Source organism: Lepus europaeus, chromosome 6 (genome assembly GCF_033115175.1).
Source record: "Lepus europaeus isolate LE1 chromosome 6, mLepTim1.pri, whole genome shotgun sequence".
NCBI lineage: Eukaryota > Metazoa > Chordata > Mammalia > Lagomorpha > Leporidae > Lepus > Lepus europaeus.
The window spans coordinates 51,334,925-51,348,687 of NC_084832.1; the positions used below are offsets into that span (position 1 = coordinate 51,334,925).

The following is a 13,763-nucleotide window of genomic DNA, read 5'->3' on the forward strand; positions in this document are numbered from 1 at the left end:
TACTGTATTTATTTATATTTACTGCATATATGTTACAGTAAGTTAGCTTATTTATATCTCCCTAATAAAGTATTATAAATCTATATTTATTCACTAAATTAATTGTCTAATTTTTTTTAACCAAAGAACCAATATACTGATTTCCTGTTAATCTCACAATTAATTCTGAACTGTGAAGGGCAAATAATATAGGCTTTTAAGAAATTTTTCCTGATAATTGTAGAAAAACATTTGACAAGTTAGTAATTTTTAAAAAATATTTATAAATTTGAACAATAAAATATTATAGAACGTTATAAAGAGATTACTGCTTATGGTAATGGTTAAGGTAAAGGCTTTTGATTTCAATGGGTAAAAAAAAAGACTTTTTTTCTGAGTTGTCTTTTAATGTCACAGACAAACTTGACAACAAAAACCTTATACTACTTTAAGAAATAGAAGTATGTTAAGAATTTGCATAAGGTATGGTGCAATAATTTAAGCTACCACCTGCAATGCCAGTGTCCCACATGGACACCTGTTCAAGTTCCTGCTCTGTTTAGGAAGAGGATATGGACTAAAGAAATTTTTAACTCCAAGAAGTTATCATATAAAAAACTATGTCTACAGTGATTTTTTATTCTAAATGAATGATAAATGTTGAATTCAAATACATTTATATATACAGAGATCCTGGATCTACTCATTCAAGTGAGTAGGAAATACCTTTGTACTCTGGAGTCAAAAGATGAGCACCATTCACCATAGACATCAGATAAGCATGTAATATAATTCAGTAAAACTGGTATAATAATACCTACACTATAAAACTGTTGTGAGGGGGCCGGCACTGTGGGGTAGGGGGTTAAGCCACCATCTGCAGTGCTAGCATCCCATATGGGCACCAGTTCACGTCCTGGCTGCTCCACTTCTTTTCTATGTCCTGGGAACACAGTAGAAGATGGCTCAAGTGTTTGGGCCCTTGCACCATTTGGGAGACCTGAAACAAGCTCCTGGCTCCTGACCTCAGCTGGGCCCAGCTCCTGCCATTGTGGTCATTTGGGGAGTGAACCAGGAAATGGAAGACCTCTCCCTAGCTCTTTCTCTGCTTCTGCCTCTCTGTAACTCTTGATTTCAAATAAATGACTAAATCTTGGGAAAAAAAAAAAAAAACTGCTGTGAGTACAATAGAGCAAATCAGAGCAAATGGCAAAAAAACTCCAAGAATAGGCTACACAGTATCATTTGTGCGAATAGCAGTCTGCACCATTTAAGTTTGTATAAGTATACTTTATGATGACCTCACATCAATAAATTTATCACACCTTTCTCAGAATATATCCCCATATCCCCAACACTTAAAGATGTGTGAATGAAAATAAAATATAAAATAAAATGAAATAAATAAAAGTGTTATGAAAATTAAGCAAATAACACATGTGAAACACCAAGCAGGATGTTCAGAACATAATTAACCCTCAATAAAAGGGCATTTTATTATTTTCCAAATGATGCCTATAATACCTTCATTTCATATGACTGCCCTCTTGAGTTTCAGCTATTCCACTTCAGATCCACTCCCTGCTAATACACCTGGGAAAGCAGCAGAAGATGACTAGTGTACTTGGATCCCTGCCATCCATGTAGGAGACTTGGATGGAATTCCTGGCTCCTGGCTTTGGCCTGGCTCAGCCCTGGCCATGGCAGCCATTTCAGAAAGATGTACAATTTGGGACATGCTCAAGCTGACTTGCCTCAAATGGTGGAGTTAGAAATGTGCTAGGGGATTCCAATACAATCCCATCAAGGTGGCATGTACCAATGCCATCTCACTAGTCCAAGTGATCAATTTCAGTTCACAATTGATCACACTGATAGGTCTAAGAGTCAAAGGGATCACACAAACAAGACAAGTGTCTGCTAATACTAACTGATAGAATCAAAAAGGGAGAGAAGGATCCATCATGGGAAGCGGGATACACAGCAGACTCATAGAATGGCAGATGTCCTAAATAATACTCTGGCCTCAGAATCAGCCCTCAAGGCATTTGGATCTGGCTCAAGAGCCCATGAGAGTATTTTAGGCACGGAAAGCCAAGTCACTCTGGAAAAAAAAAAAAAAAAAGAAGACCTAAATGAAAGATCTCTGTGAGTGAGAACCCAGTGGAAAGAATGGGGCCATCAAAGAAGGAGGTACCTTTCTCTGAAGGGAGGAGAGAACTTCCACTTTGACTATGACCCTGTCGGAATAAGATTGAAGTCGGCAGCCGGTGCCATGGCTTAACAGGCTAATCCTCCGCCTTGTGGCGCCAGCACACCGGGTTCTAGTCCCGGTTGGGGCGCCAGATTCTATCCCGGTTGCCCCTCTTCCAGGCCAGCTCTCTGCTATGGCCCGGGAAGGCAGTGGAGGATGGCCCAAGTGCTTGGGCCCTGCACCCGCATGGGAGACCAGGAGAAGCACCTGGTTCCTGGCTTCGGATCAGCGAGATGCACCGGCCGTAACGGCCATTGGAGTGTGAACCAACGGCAAAAAGGAAGACCTTCCTCTCTGTCTCTCTCACTATCCACTCTGCCTGTCAAAAAATAAAATAAAAATAAAAAATTAAAAAATTACTAATTCCTGAATTAATACGGTGTTCAAAGCTCATCTTTTAAAAAAAAAAAGATCGAAGTCGGCGAACTCAAAAGGCTTCCATAGCCCTGGCAACTCATGACTAGAGCCTAGGGAGATTACTGACGCCATAAACAAGAGTGTCAAATTGTTAAGTCAACAACAGGAGTCACTCTGTACTTACTCTTTATGTGGGATCTGTCCTTAATGTGTTGTCCAATGTGAAGTAATGCTATAACTAGTACTGAAACAGTATTTTACACTTTGTGTTTCTGTGTGGGTGCAAACTGATGAAATCTTTACTTAATGTATACTAAACCGATCTCCTGCATATAAAGATAATTGAAAATGAATCTTGATGTGACTGGAATGGGAGAGGGAGCGGGAGATGGGAGGGATGCGAGTGGGAGGGAAATTATGGGGGGGTGAAAGCCATTGTAATCCATAAACTGTACTTTGGAAATTTAAACTTACTAAGTTAGAAAAAAGATCATTAAAAAAAGAAATGAACTAGCAGATGGAAGATCTCTCTGTCTCTCTCTCTCTCTCTCTCTCTCTCTCTCTGTGTGTGTGTGTGTCTCACCCTCTCTCTCAGTAACTCTGCCTTTCAAATAAATAAATCTATTTTAAAGTGATCATTACATTGATTATTAAATCAGAAAAATATCCAAAACATCTAGTACATATCTGTTTTATTATATTACAATATGAAGCTGTATCACATGCAGTATATTTGTATAATATACATATTAAAACATAATACACGTGGCCAGCACTGCGGCTCAATAGGCTAATCTTCCACCTGCAGCGCTGGCACACTGGGTTCTAGTCCTGGTCGGGGCACTGGATTCTGTCCCAGTTGCTCCTCTTCCTGTCCAGCTCTCTGCTGTGGCCAGGGAGTACAGTGGAAGATGGCCCAAGTCTTTGGGCCCTGCACCCCATGGGAGACCAGGAGAAGCACCTGGCTCCTGGCTTCCAATCAGCACGGTGCGCAGGCCACAGCGTGCCAGCCACAGCGGCCATTGGGGGGTGAACCAACGGAAAAGGAAGACCTTTCTCTCTGTCTCTCTCTTACTGTCCACTCTGCCTGTCAAAATAAAAATATAATACACATATTATATACACATACATGTTTTCTAAGTCATAAAAATGGAATTCTAATTTCTGGAATTCTATTCACAGGACAAAAACATGAATTCATCCTAAACTTAGGTAACATATATTTGCAATCTTGGATTATGGTTTAAGGGAGGACATTTGGCAGAGGTTAAGGCACTGTTGGATAACCTGTATCCTGGGAGGCAGATGATGATTCAAATACTTGGGTCTCTGCCACCCATGTGGGAGAATTAGATTGAGTTATAGGCTCCTAACATTTGGCCTGGCCCAGCCCTGGCTGCTCTGTGTATTTACAGAGTAAGTGAAACAATAGATGGAATTCTCTTTCATTCTCTCACTCTTTCTCTCTCTCTCTCTCCCTTTCAAATGAAGTGAAAATAAATAAGGAAAGAATTTAAAAGAATTATGGTGTAGCATAGGTTGAAATATAGATATATAAATGTATCACATTAAAATTTGTAGATACTGTACTATCATTAAAATATTTGAAATATTACACTTATAATTAATTGTAAACAACAAATAAAATGTAAAATGCAGTAATTCAAAATATTAAATAGTTTTAGAGCATGTTTGCCAAATGTACAAAGTTTGAAGATGGTATCTTACTATCAGGCTCACATTTCTGTAAAGAGATACAAGTTCAAGGAGAGAAGACTTGCAGTTAATGAAAAATAATATTATTAATCTTTGGTGATTATAACGCAGTAAGTAATCAAATTAGTCAGCATATTGTCACACACTGTTTGTTAATAACAGATAGTAGGAAAGCCACTCAGTGCTTATGTGTACGTGTAGTATGGAAGAGTGTTTTCCCAGGAAATCGAAACAGAAATCTATGAGGGATGACTTGTTAAGAATCACACAAGATCTTAGCAACAACCCAGAGAATGGAATCCAAATTTCTTAGCTTGACTCAAGAGTCCACCTTTGTGTTATGTTGCTTTCCTTGTCCATAGGGGGGAAAAAAAGATTTGGGAAGCATATAATCTAACCATTCTTCTAGATCAGGTTTTACAAAACACCTGGGAAGCAGGCCCAGAGCAATTGAGACATCCGAGAAGTCCGTAAGTATTACTTTCAAGAGACTAATAGCAGAGCAGCTCTCTAAGTCATCTTTAGAAAGAAATATGTGACACCAGATGGTAGGTCACAGGGTTGACTTCATAAGGAGCAGGAGTTTGAGAATGCTTTCATAAAGCCAGAAAGAGGGTACATGGGAAGAAATGAAGGCAAGGCTATTTGGTCATTTTTATTGTTTAAAGCTCAATTATATGCAAACATCCATGAAAGCTCTGCATAGATATTCAGAGAAAATAAAATAGCAAGTAGTTTAGTTAACAGTAAGTAGGTGACAGGTAAGGCATTATCCAGCACTGTGAAAAGATCACCCAGTCCTGATTAGAAACTTCCATGCAGCAAATTTGCAACATCATAGTCATTTTTAAATTATTATTTGAGAGGTAGAATTACAGACAGAGAGAGGGAAAGATGGAGAGAAAGGTCCTCCATCTGCTCGTTCACTCCCCAAATGGCACAACAGGCCAGAGCTGAGCTGATCCGAAGCCAGGAGCCAGGTACTTCCTCTGGGTCCCCTATGTGGGTGCAAAGGCCCAAGTACCTGGGCCATCCTCCACTGCTCTCCCAGGCCACAGCAGAGAACTGATCAGAAGAGGAGCATCTGGGACATGAACCAGCACCCACATGTGATGTAGGCTCCGCAGGTGGAGGCCTAGCCCACTATACCACAGAGCCAGCCCCAACATCATAGTAATTTAAAGCAAAGGTGGTATTATTGTCATTCCCAATCCACATAATTTACGTAATGTGCTCAACTACTGGGTTTCAACTTACATGAATAGCATTTGCTATAGTTTATAATTTTTAGAAATACTCTAGAAAATCTATGGCTGAATAACTGGGTAGATTTAATTTCCTTTCAACATAACAAAGGAGAGGAGCAGGAATAAACCTATCACAGGTAGTAGCTTAATATTATGACCAGGAGATAAAAAGTGCATTTGTACTAGAAGTATTCACCACAAAGTATGGAGAGAGGCCCTATGAGTGGAGGGGAAATTAATGACAATTGAAAAAAATAATTACCAAGAGATGATGTCACTCAACTGGACTATCTTAAGTGATAGTTTCTATGTAATGTCCGTATAAACAAAAGACAAGAAAAGAGTTCCCTGTATTTCTGTATTTTCCCCAAGAGGTGGGTGTTGGCAGATAATCCTAACCTATTGGACAGGGCATGAGCTGTGAGGGAATATTTGACCTTCTGCAGTTGCTATCCATACTTGTACGGATGTAGAATTACTTTAGATTACATGTCTTCTGACCACTGATGGATTGCCTCCTCTGGCTATGTGTCCCCAACTTCCGGAAGCTGTGGATCTTGTATGAGGACATAAATAAAATACATTTCAGAAGCAACTTGGTACTGACTTTTGGGGTCAAATAGATTTTAACTACAAACCTCAAAGTAAATATTTATCAATTACAGTAAAAGTTCAACTGTAGGGCAGCACTGGCAGCTGAAGAAAACCAAAAAAAAAAATTATACTTTTCCCATCGTGCTTTGCTTACAGTATTCATGTCCCTGTGTATGTGTGTGTGTATGTGTGTGTGTGGTTTATCATTTCATCATCATTCTAATTTCACTGCAAATAGCTTGAAGGAGCTGATTTCATAAGCTAGGCTCATATTATATACCAGATTTGTATTACAGTTTTGTTGGCAAACCCCACGTATAGCACCATTTGTGCAATGAGAACATGTCACACACCAGGTGTTCAGATGTAGTGTCTTGTCAATATTTAGGACTCTGTCTCTAGGATTAGTGGAAACAAGGAAAAAAAAAAAAGACGGGTCAGAAGCAAACAATTAGCACAGCCAAACAATTTACATTGTAGTAAGCATTCCATAGAAGAAAATTTGAGTGGGTTCTAAAGAAAAGCACAGAGAAGTCAGTTATTTCTCTCACTGCACAGGAATATCTTTCCCCAGTCTAGGTTCAGTCACTGCTCCTTCAGGGAAGGTTGCATGTCCAGGGCAGTGCAGGTGGTATCAGGAAAAACCAAGTGATGAAGAGCATGCATGTCCCTGCAAAGACCACAGGTCTTTGCCATTACTTCAAAGGCACCCTGAAGATCAAGCAGTGCTTCACAGACAAGGCACTGGAGTCCCACCAGCTCTGATTGTGCAAACAATCACGGGAGGTCCCTGACTCCTGCTCACATGACTCTTCAGAATCGGAGCCAGAGTGGACACCCAAGATTTTGAGCCATACTCTTCTTAGACTGCGTTCTGAAGGACCACTTTCCAGTAGATAGATGATGGGTAAGGGAGAGGAGGGGTTGAAGGGAGAGAAAGCAGGAATTTTAAAAGTGACCAAGTTTTATTATTTTTTTTTTTCTTAACGCTTTTGGACTCCCCCCATCCCTACCCCAAATGCAACTCCAGGAAAAGATGTTAAAATTCCTTGCAGGGAGAACCACCTGTGCTACCGCACAATCCTTCCCACTTGTCCCTTTGGCTCTTTCTGGCCAGAAGCCGCTGCTGCCTCTAAAGTCAGACCACTGGCAGACACTTGCACCTCCAACTAGCAAACTCGCAGAAGCTCCGCCACCGCCAACCACGAAGATCCAATGCCTAGGCACGTTGAAACCTTCACAGGATTCCTGCACTTGTTTTTCTGGATCGCACCGCCTTTCAGAGAACTGGAAATTCCTCCCTCCGCTGAGAAAAGCGCATTTTCTATCTTCGCGCAACGCCACTGGATCTGAGTCTCTGAGGCACTCATTGGCAAAGGCAGCATTTGGGAGCGCTCGGTGGCGCCGACTTCCTCTAGCTCCTGAGACACAGATGCAGGCTTATTTATTTATTTTAATTCTCCCTCTCTTGCTAGCGACCTGAGCACTTGGGTTCTGACTGGTGCAGCAAGGAGGAAGGCTAGTGGACACGCGCTGGGGCGCTGGAGCAGCGGGCGCCTCCTTGCAGTCTTCTCAGGCCAAGTGCCACATTCCGGCTTCCCCGGCGGGGTCTGCACCTACCCAAGTCGGGGGCAGGACACCAAAAATGCTCCCTTCTACCCCCTTGTCTTTCTGCCCTCCTTAAGTTCCTGTCCCTAATTGACAAGCCTGTGACTATTGGCTGAAGTTCCCCAGCGATTTGCATGAACGGAGAGGGAGTGTCTTCTGCCGCCCTCCCTGCAGGAGCGCGCTGACTGCAGCCTCCCTGGGAATGCGCGGCCGAGGGAATGCGCGCAGCCCGCGAGCCCTGGCAGTGAGCTGGCGCCCGGCGACCTGGCACCCGCGCCTGGATATGGGGCGCCTACGTCGTCCCAGAAGCAGCACCAGCCACAGGAACCTGCCGGTAAGGGCTAGGCTCCAGCTGCCCCGCGACCCGACTAGTTGCGGTACTGTGGAGCAATTCCCGCTCCTGAATGGTTCCCCCCTACCCCCAATCTTTTACGTTAATCCAAACTTCACGGAAGGACTGGGGGTTGAGGGGAGCGGGAGGGAAAGGGAGTTTGGGATAATGCGTCTTCATTTTAGCCAGGAATGGGCAAGTCCTCGGGTGGTGAGAGGAAGTTTCTAAAGCAGAAATGTCTGGTGCGGAGGAGGGGGCCATGTGTGCGCTCCATCAGCTCTAGGCGCAGGGGCTCTGAGCTTTCCTGCTGCCTGCGTCTAGTGAGGGCTCCCTCCCGCAGTTGACAAATTGCTTTTGCAGGATCGTTTTCCGCGTTTACTTGGCTTCCCCTCCTTGGGGATTACTGAGGGCTTGGTAGGAGGTGGAGATCCTGAATTTTTTTTTTCATTTGATTTTAAATGTGTGCTAAAATGAAAATTACTTATTTTCCGTCTAAGAGTATGGGGGGGGGGGGCGTATGTTTTCTGTATTATGATTACTGCTATTGCTGTGGTTTCTGTCGGTGTCCTAGGAAGGAATATGACTCCTTTCATGTTCAGGACCCCAATGGCTGAATCATTCCAGTGAGAAATCGTCGCACACACTGCAGGGCTCTCTTATCGGCCCCCTCCCGCCCGGAAACCTACCCTGGAGGTCCCCCCTGGGCGCGTGGCGCAGTCCGAGTGGGAGTCCTGTCCACTCGGACGTGTGTTCCCCAGGTTTGGGATGCGAATGTTAGCTGACGGGGGAGCAAGGATAGGGGATGACACAGAGCGGGAAGGGCAGTTAGGAGGGGACGATGGAAAAGGGGGCGGAAAAATTAACTTTGGGAGAGAGGAGCGTTGTGCGACATGGCTGTCCTTTGCAGCAAGTTTCCTCTTCGCTCCGTTCTGAATGAAGGTTTTGCTGCTGGGAATGGAGAGAGGGGCAGCAAGGACCCTCGGGTATCTATCTGGTGTCTAACTCGGGTCACTGGGTTTTCGAGTGCGTGTAATGAGTCTTCTCCCCTCCACTCCCCTCTCCAGCATCTGTTTCTGTTTCTCCTGTTCGTGGGACCCTTCAACTGCCTGGCGAGTCACAGCCGCGCCACAGAGCTTCTGTACAGCCTGAACGAGGGACTGCCCGCGGGAGTGCTCATCGGGAGCCTGGCGGAGGACCTGCGGCTGGTGCCCCGCGCCGCCAGCAGACAGGACCAGCATTCGCAGCCGCCAGAGCGCACCAGGGCCGAGTGGAATCCGCCTCTCTCTTTCAGCCTGGCCTCCAGCGGACTGAGCGGCCAGTATGTGACCCTAGACAACCGCTCTGGGGAGCTGCACACTTCTGCCCAGGAGATCGACAGGGAGGCCCTATGTCTTGACCGGGGTGGAGAGGCTGCCTGGGGCGGCAGCGTTTCCATCTCTTCCTCTCCATCCTCTGACTCTTGCCTTTTACTTCTGGATGTGCTTGTCCTGCCTCAGGAATACTTTAGGTTTGTGAAGGTGAAAATCGCCATCAGGGATATCAACGACAACGCCCCCCAGTTTCCTGTTTCCCAAATTTCTGTCTGGGTCCCAGAAAATGCACCTGTAAACACCCGGCTGGCCATTGAGCATCCTGCTGTGGACCCAGATATAGGCACTAACGGGGTGCAAACCTATCGCTTACTGGACTACCATGGCATGTTCACCCTGGACGTGGAGGAGAATGAGAATGGGGAGCGCACCCCCTACCTGATTGTCATGGGCTCTTTGGACAGAGAAACCCAGGACCAGTACGTAAGCATCATCATTGCCGAGGATGGTGGGTCTCCACCACTGTTGGGCAGTGCCACACTCACCATCGGCATAAGTGACATTAATGACAATTGCCCTCTATTCATAGACTCACAAATCAATGTCACTGTCTACGGGAATGCTACAGTTGGTACCCCTATTGCAGCTGTCCAGGCTGTGGACAGAGACTTGGGGACCAATGCTCAAATCACATACACTTATAGCCAGAAAGTTCCACAAGCATCCAAGGATTTATTCCATCTGGATGAAACCACGGGAGTCATAACACTTTTCAGTAAGATTGGAGGAAGTGTTCTACAAATGCATAAGCTCACCATTCTTGCAAATGGACCAGGCTGCATCCCTGCTGTGATCACGGCTCTAGTGTCCGTTATCAAAGTCATCTTCAGACCACCTGAAATAGTTCCTCGTTACATAGCCAATGAGATAGATGGTGTGGTCTATCTGAAAGAACTGGAACCTGTGCACACACCTGTTGCATTTTTCACCATAAGAGATCCGGAAGATAAATACAAGGTCAACTGCTACCTGGACGGTGAAGGGCCGTTTAGGTTATCACCCTACAAGCCGTACAATAATGAATATTTGCTAGAGACTACAAAATTAATGGACTATGAGCTGCAGCAGTTTTATGAAATAGCTGTGGTGGCCTGGAATGCTGAAGGATTTCATGTCAAAAGAATCATTAAAGTGCAACTTTTAGATGACAATGATAATGCTCCTGTTTTCCTACAACCCTTGATAGAACTAACCATTGAAGAAAATAATGCACCCAATGCCTTTTTGACCAAGCTGTATGCCACAGATGCTGACAGTGGAGAGAGAGGCCAAGTTTTGTATTTTCTGGGACCTGATGCTCCATCTTATTTTTCCTTAGACAATGTCACAGGGATTCTGACCGTCTCTACCCAACTGGACCGAGAAGAGAAAGAAAAGTACAGGTACACCGTCAGAGCTGTTGACTGTGGAAAGCCACCCAGAGAATCAGTAGCCACTGTGGCTCTCACGGTGTTGGATAAAAATGACAACAGTCCTAGGTTTATCAACAAAGACTTCAGCTTTTTTGTGCCAGAAAATTTTCCAGGATATGGTGAGATTGGAGTGATCAGTGTTACGGATGCAGATGCTGGGCGAAATGGATGGGTGGCCCTCTCGGTGGTGAACCAGAGTGATATTTTTGTCATAGATACAGGAAAGGGCATGTTGAGAGCAAAAGTCTCTTTGGACAGAGAACAGCAAAGCTCCTATACCTTGTGGGTTGAAGCTGTTGATGGGGGTGAGCCTGCCCTCTCCTCTACCACAAAAATCACAATTCTCCTTCTAGATATCAATGACAACCCTCCTCTTGTTTTATTTCCTCAGTCGAATATGTCTTATTTGTTGGTACTGCCATCTACTCTGCCTGGCTCCCCAGTCACCGAGGTCTATGCTGTGGACAAAGACACAGGCATGAATGCTGTCATAGCTTACAGCATCATAGGCAGAAGAGGGCCTAGGCCTGAGTCCTTTCGGATTGACCCTAAAACTGGCAACATCACTTTGGAAGAGGCCTTGCTGCAGACAGATTATGGGCTCCACCGCTTACTGGTGAAAGTGAGCGACCACGGTTACCCTGAGCCTCTCCATTCCACAGTCATGGTAAACCTGTTTGTCAATGACACAGTCAGTAATGAGAGCTACATTGAGAGTCTTTTAAGAAAAGAACCAGAAATTAACATAGAGGAGAAAGAACCACAAATTTCAATAGAACCGACTCATCGGAAGGTAGAATCGTTATCCTGCATGCCCACCTTAGTAGCTCTGTCTGTGATAAGCTTGGGTTCCATCACACTTGTGACAGGCATGGGCATATACATCTGCTTAAGGAAAGGGAAGAAGCCTCACAGGGAAGACGACAATTTGGAAGTACAAATCCCACTAAAAGGGAAAATTGACTTGCACATGAGAGAGAGGAAACCAATGGATATTTCTAATATTTGATATTTCACTGTGGAATAACAACAGAAGGTGTTTTAATTGACTCTGGAGAGTCTTGTTCACCTGAATAAGAGTGTGTCGATGGCAGCTCCAATGAAGGACGACTAATTTATAACTTGTACTATATTGTAAATAGCTGTTTACAGATTTTTAAAATCAAATCCAGAGGTTATACAATGTGTACAGCGTTTTTAAATGAAAGTTAGTACTAACAGCTATAGAAATGTTATAATGAAACGTAAAAAAAAAAAAAAAGCTTGGACATGATTTGCAGCTTTCATAAACCAAGCAGATGATTGATAAAACCTGGGATTAAGGTAAGAAAATAGCACTTTTTTCTTTTGGTCTAAAAAGTCCTTTCACCACAAGAGGGCATCAGTTTCTCCTTTACAGGGAACTGAGGTATTGTACATGACAGTTGTTGTACATGAAATTAATGAAAGAGTATATTTTAAATACATTGTTTTTAACATTAAATTAATAGGAACTTAAAGTAAATGGAATTTTGATCTACTTAAATATATGATAATAAGGAAAAGAAATGCACTTATAAACAGAATGTTTTTACCTCACAAGTACATCATGTATAGTTTGAAAGAGAAGGCATTAAATTAAAAAGTGCAATTCATTTTTAGCAAGGATAAAAGCATTGCCATGTGTTACAAAGTCGACCTGCTGAAGAGCATTTCACTTTCTGTGTACTCAAATTGCTTTCCTTTTGCTTTACCCCTGCACTATTTTGACAGGGGAATATATATATACATACATATATATATATTTCCTGCAGAAAATTTAATTAGAAATTGTGCCCAAGAAAAACAGCCAGAAGTAAGGAAATGTTTTATTCCTTATTTGCTGAAGAGGTGTCCATGGCATTCTGATGTTTTCACAACTTCTCAGTTGTGCTGTAACTTGGGTATATATTTGAGTTTTATGTTTTAACTCATTCGTCACTTTAGAAAATAAAGTTAAATTAAAATTGGATTATTCTAAAAGCTAATGTACAGTATTGGTTGTTTCAGTTTTACATTTTATATGAAACTTATATTTATCTCTTTGTCGTTGCTGATGTTTGTTGACTACCATTTCTTGCTTTCCTTCTTTGGCTTTGGATTAAATCCAAGCGTTTTTTGTAAGCCCAGCAGTAGATTCTTTTGCTAACTGAGCTTTTACAGAATTTCGCAGTGAAGAAAGCTGGTAACCAGTGATATATCACTTTCACTTCATTGTGTAAGCTTGAAATTTTATTTTGTATGAGAACTATAGCAAAATTATCTGTATAAACACGGAATGTAAGTGTTAGCTTAAACTGGATCATTTTACTCTTTGGCACATGTGTCTGTATTGTACCAAAAGTGTTTATATGTCTACAAATTAAAAGTATATATTTTCATAATTTCTTTCTCATTTTTACCATTTTTGAACAGGCTGTTGTTCTTTCACAAAAGTGCCTGTTTCTTGGCATTCTTTGTTTTTAGGATAAGATGTGAGTAAACCATCATATTCTGCTATGCTAACATTTTTATTAAACCAATTCATTAGTCATTTAAACATTGGATAAGTCTTTAAATATGTATGTGGTTATAGACATAAAGTAGCAAGAGAATATGTCTGTAAGTTTGATATAAATTCAAATGAAAATGTGTGCCCACTAATGTGCACGTGAATACTAATTATTATAAATTTATTGTCAATTATAAATTTTCATTTACCACATACTTATAGCAAATGTTAGCTGTGTTGCAACAGCTTTCAATAATTTTTAAAACAAATTTATACTGAAAAACAAATAATTTAGTGCCATTACCCAAAACCTTTTGGATTTGTATTACCTAATTTTTCTTTCTTTATTCAATAAACAAAATGATAAGAATATGAGGTAGCAGTGT

General features: G+C 42.5%; 1 protein-coding gene across 1 annotated transcript; it reads left to right on the forward strand.

Annotated features, from left to right (window-relative positions):
* Nucleotides 1-7,957: 7,957 nt before the first annotated feature.
* On the forward strand, nt 7,958-13,515 carry PCDH20 (protocadherin 20). The gene is made up of 2 exons (XM_062195315.1): nt 7,958-8,089; nt 9,151-13,515. The coding sequence occupies exons 1-2, from the start codon at nt 7,958-7,960 to the stop codon at nt 11,875-11,877; spliced, it is 2,859 nt and encodes a 952-aa protein (XP_062051299.1). The 3' UTR covers nt 11,878-13,515.
* The last annotated feature ends 248 nt before the right edge of the window (nt 13,516-13,763 follow it).

What these genes read in the sequence shown, in the direction of transcription:
- PCDH20 (XM_062195315.1), top strand. Translation starts at nt 7,958, where the DNA reads ATGCGCGGCCGAGGGAATGCGCGCAGCCCGCGAGCCCTGGCAGTGAGC. An exon ending in CCAGCCACAGGAACCTGCCG is followed by an intron (nt 8,090 to 9,150) that starts GTAAGGGCTAGG and finishes TCCCCTCTCCAG; the next exon opens with CATCTGTTTCTGTTTCTCCT.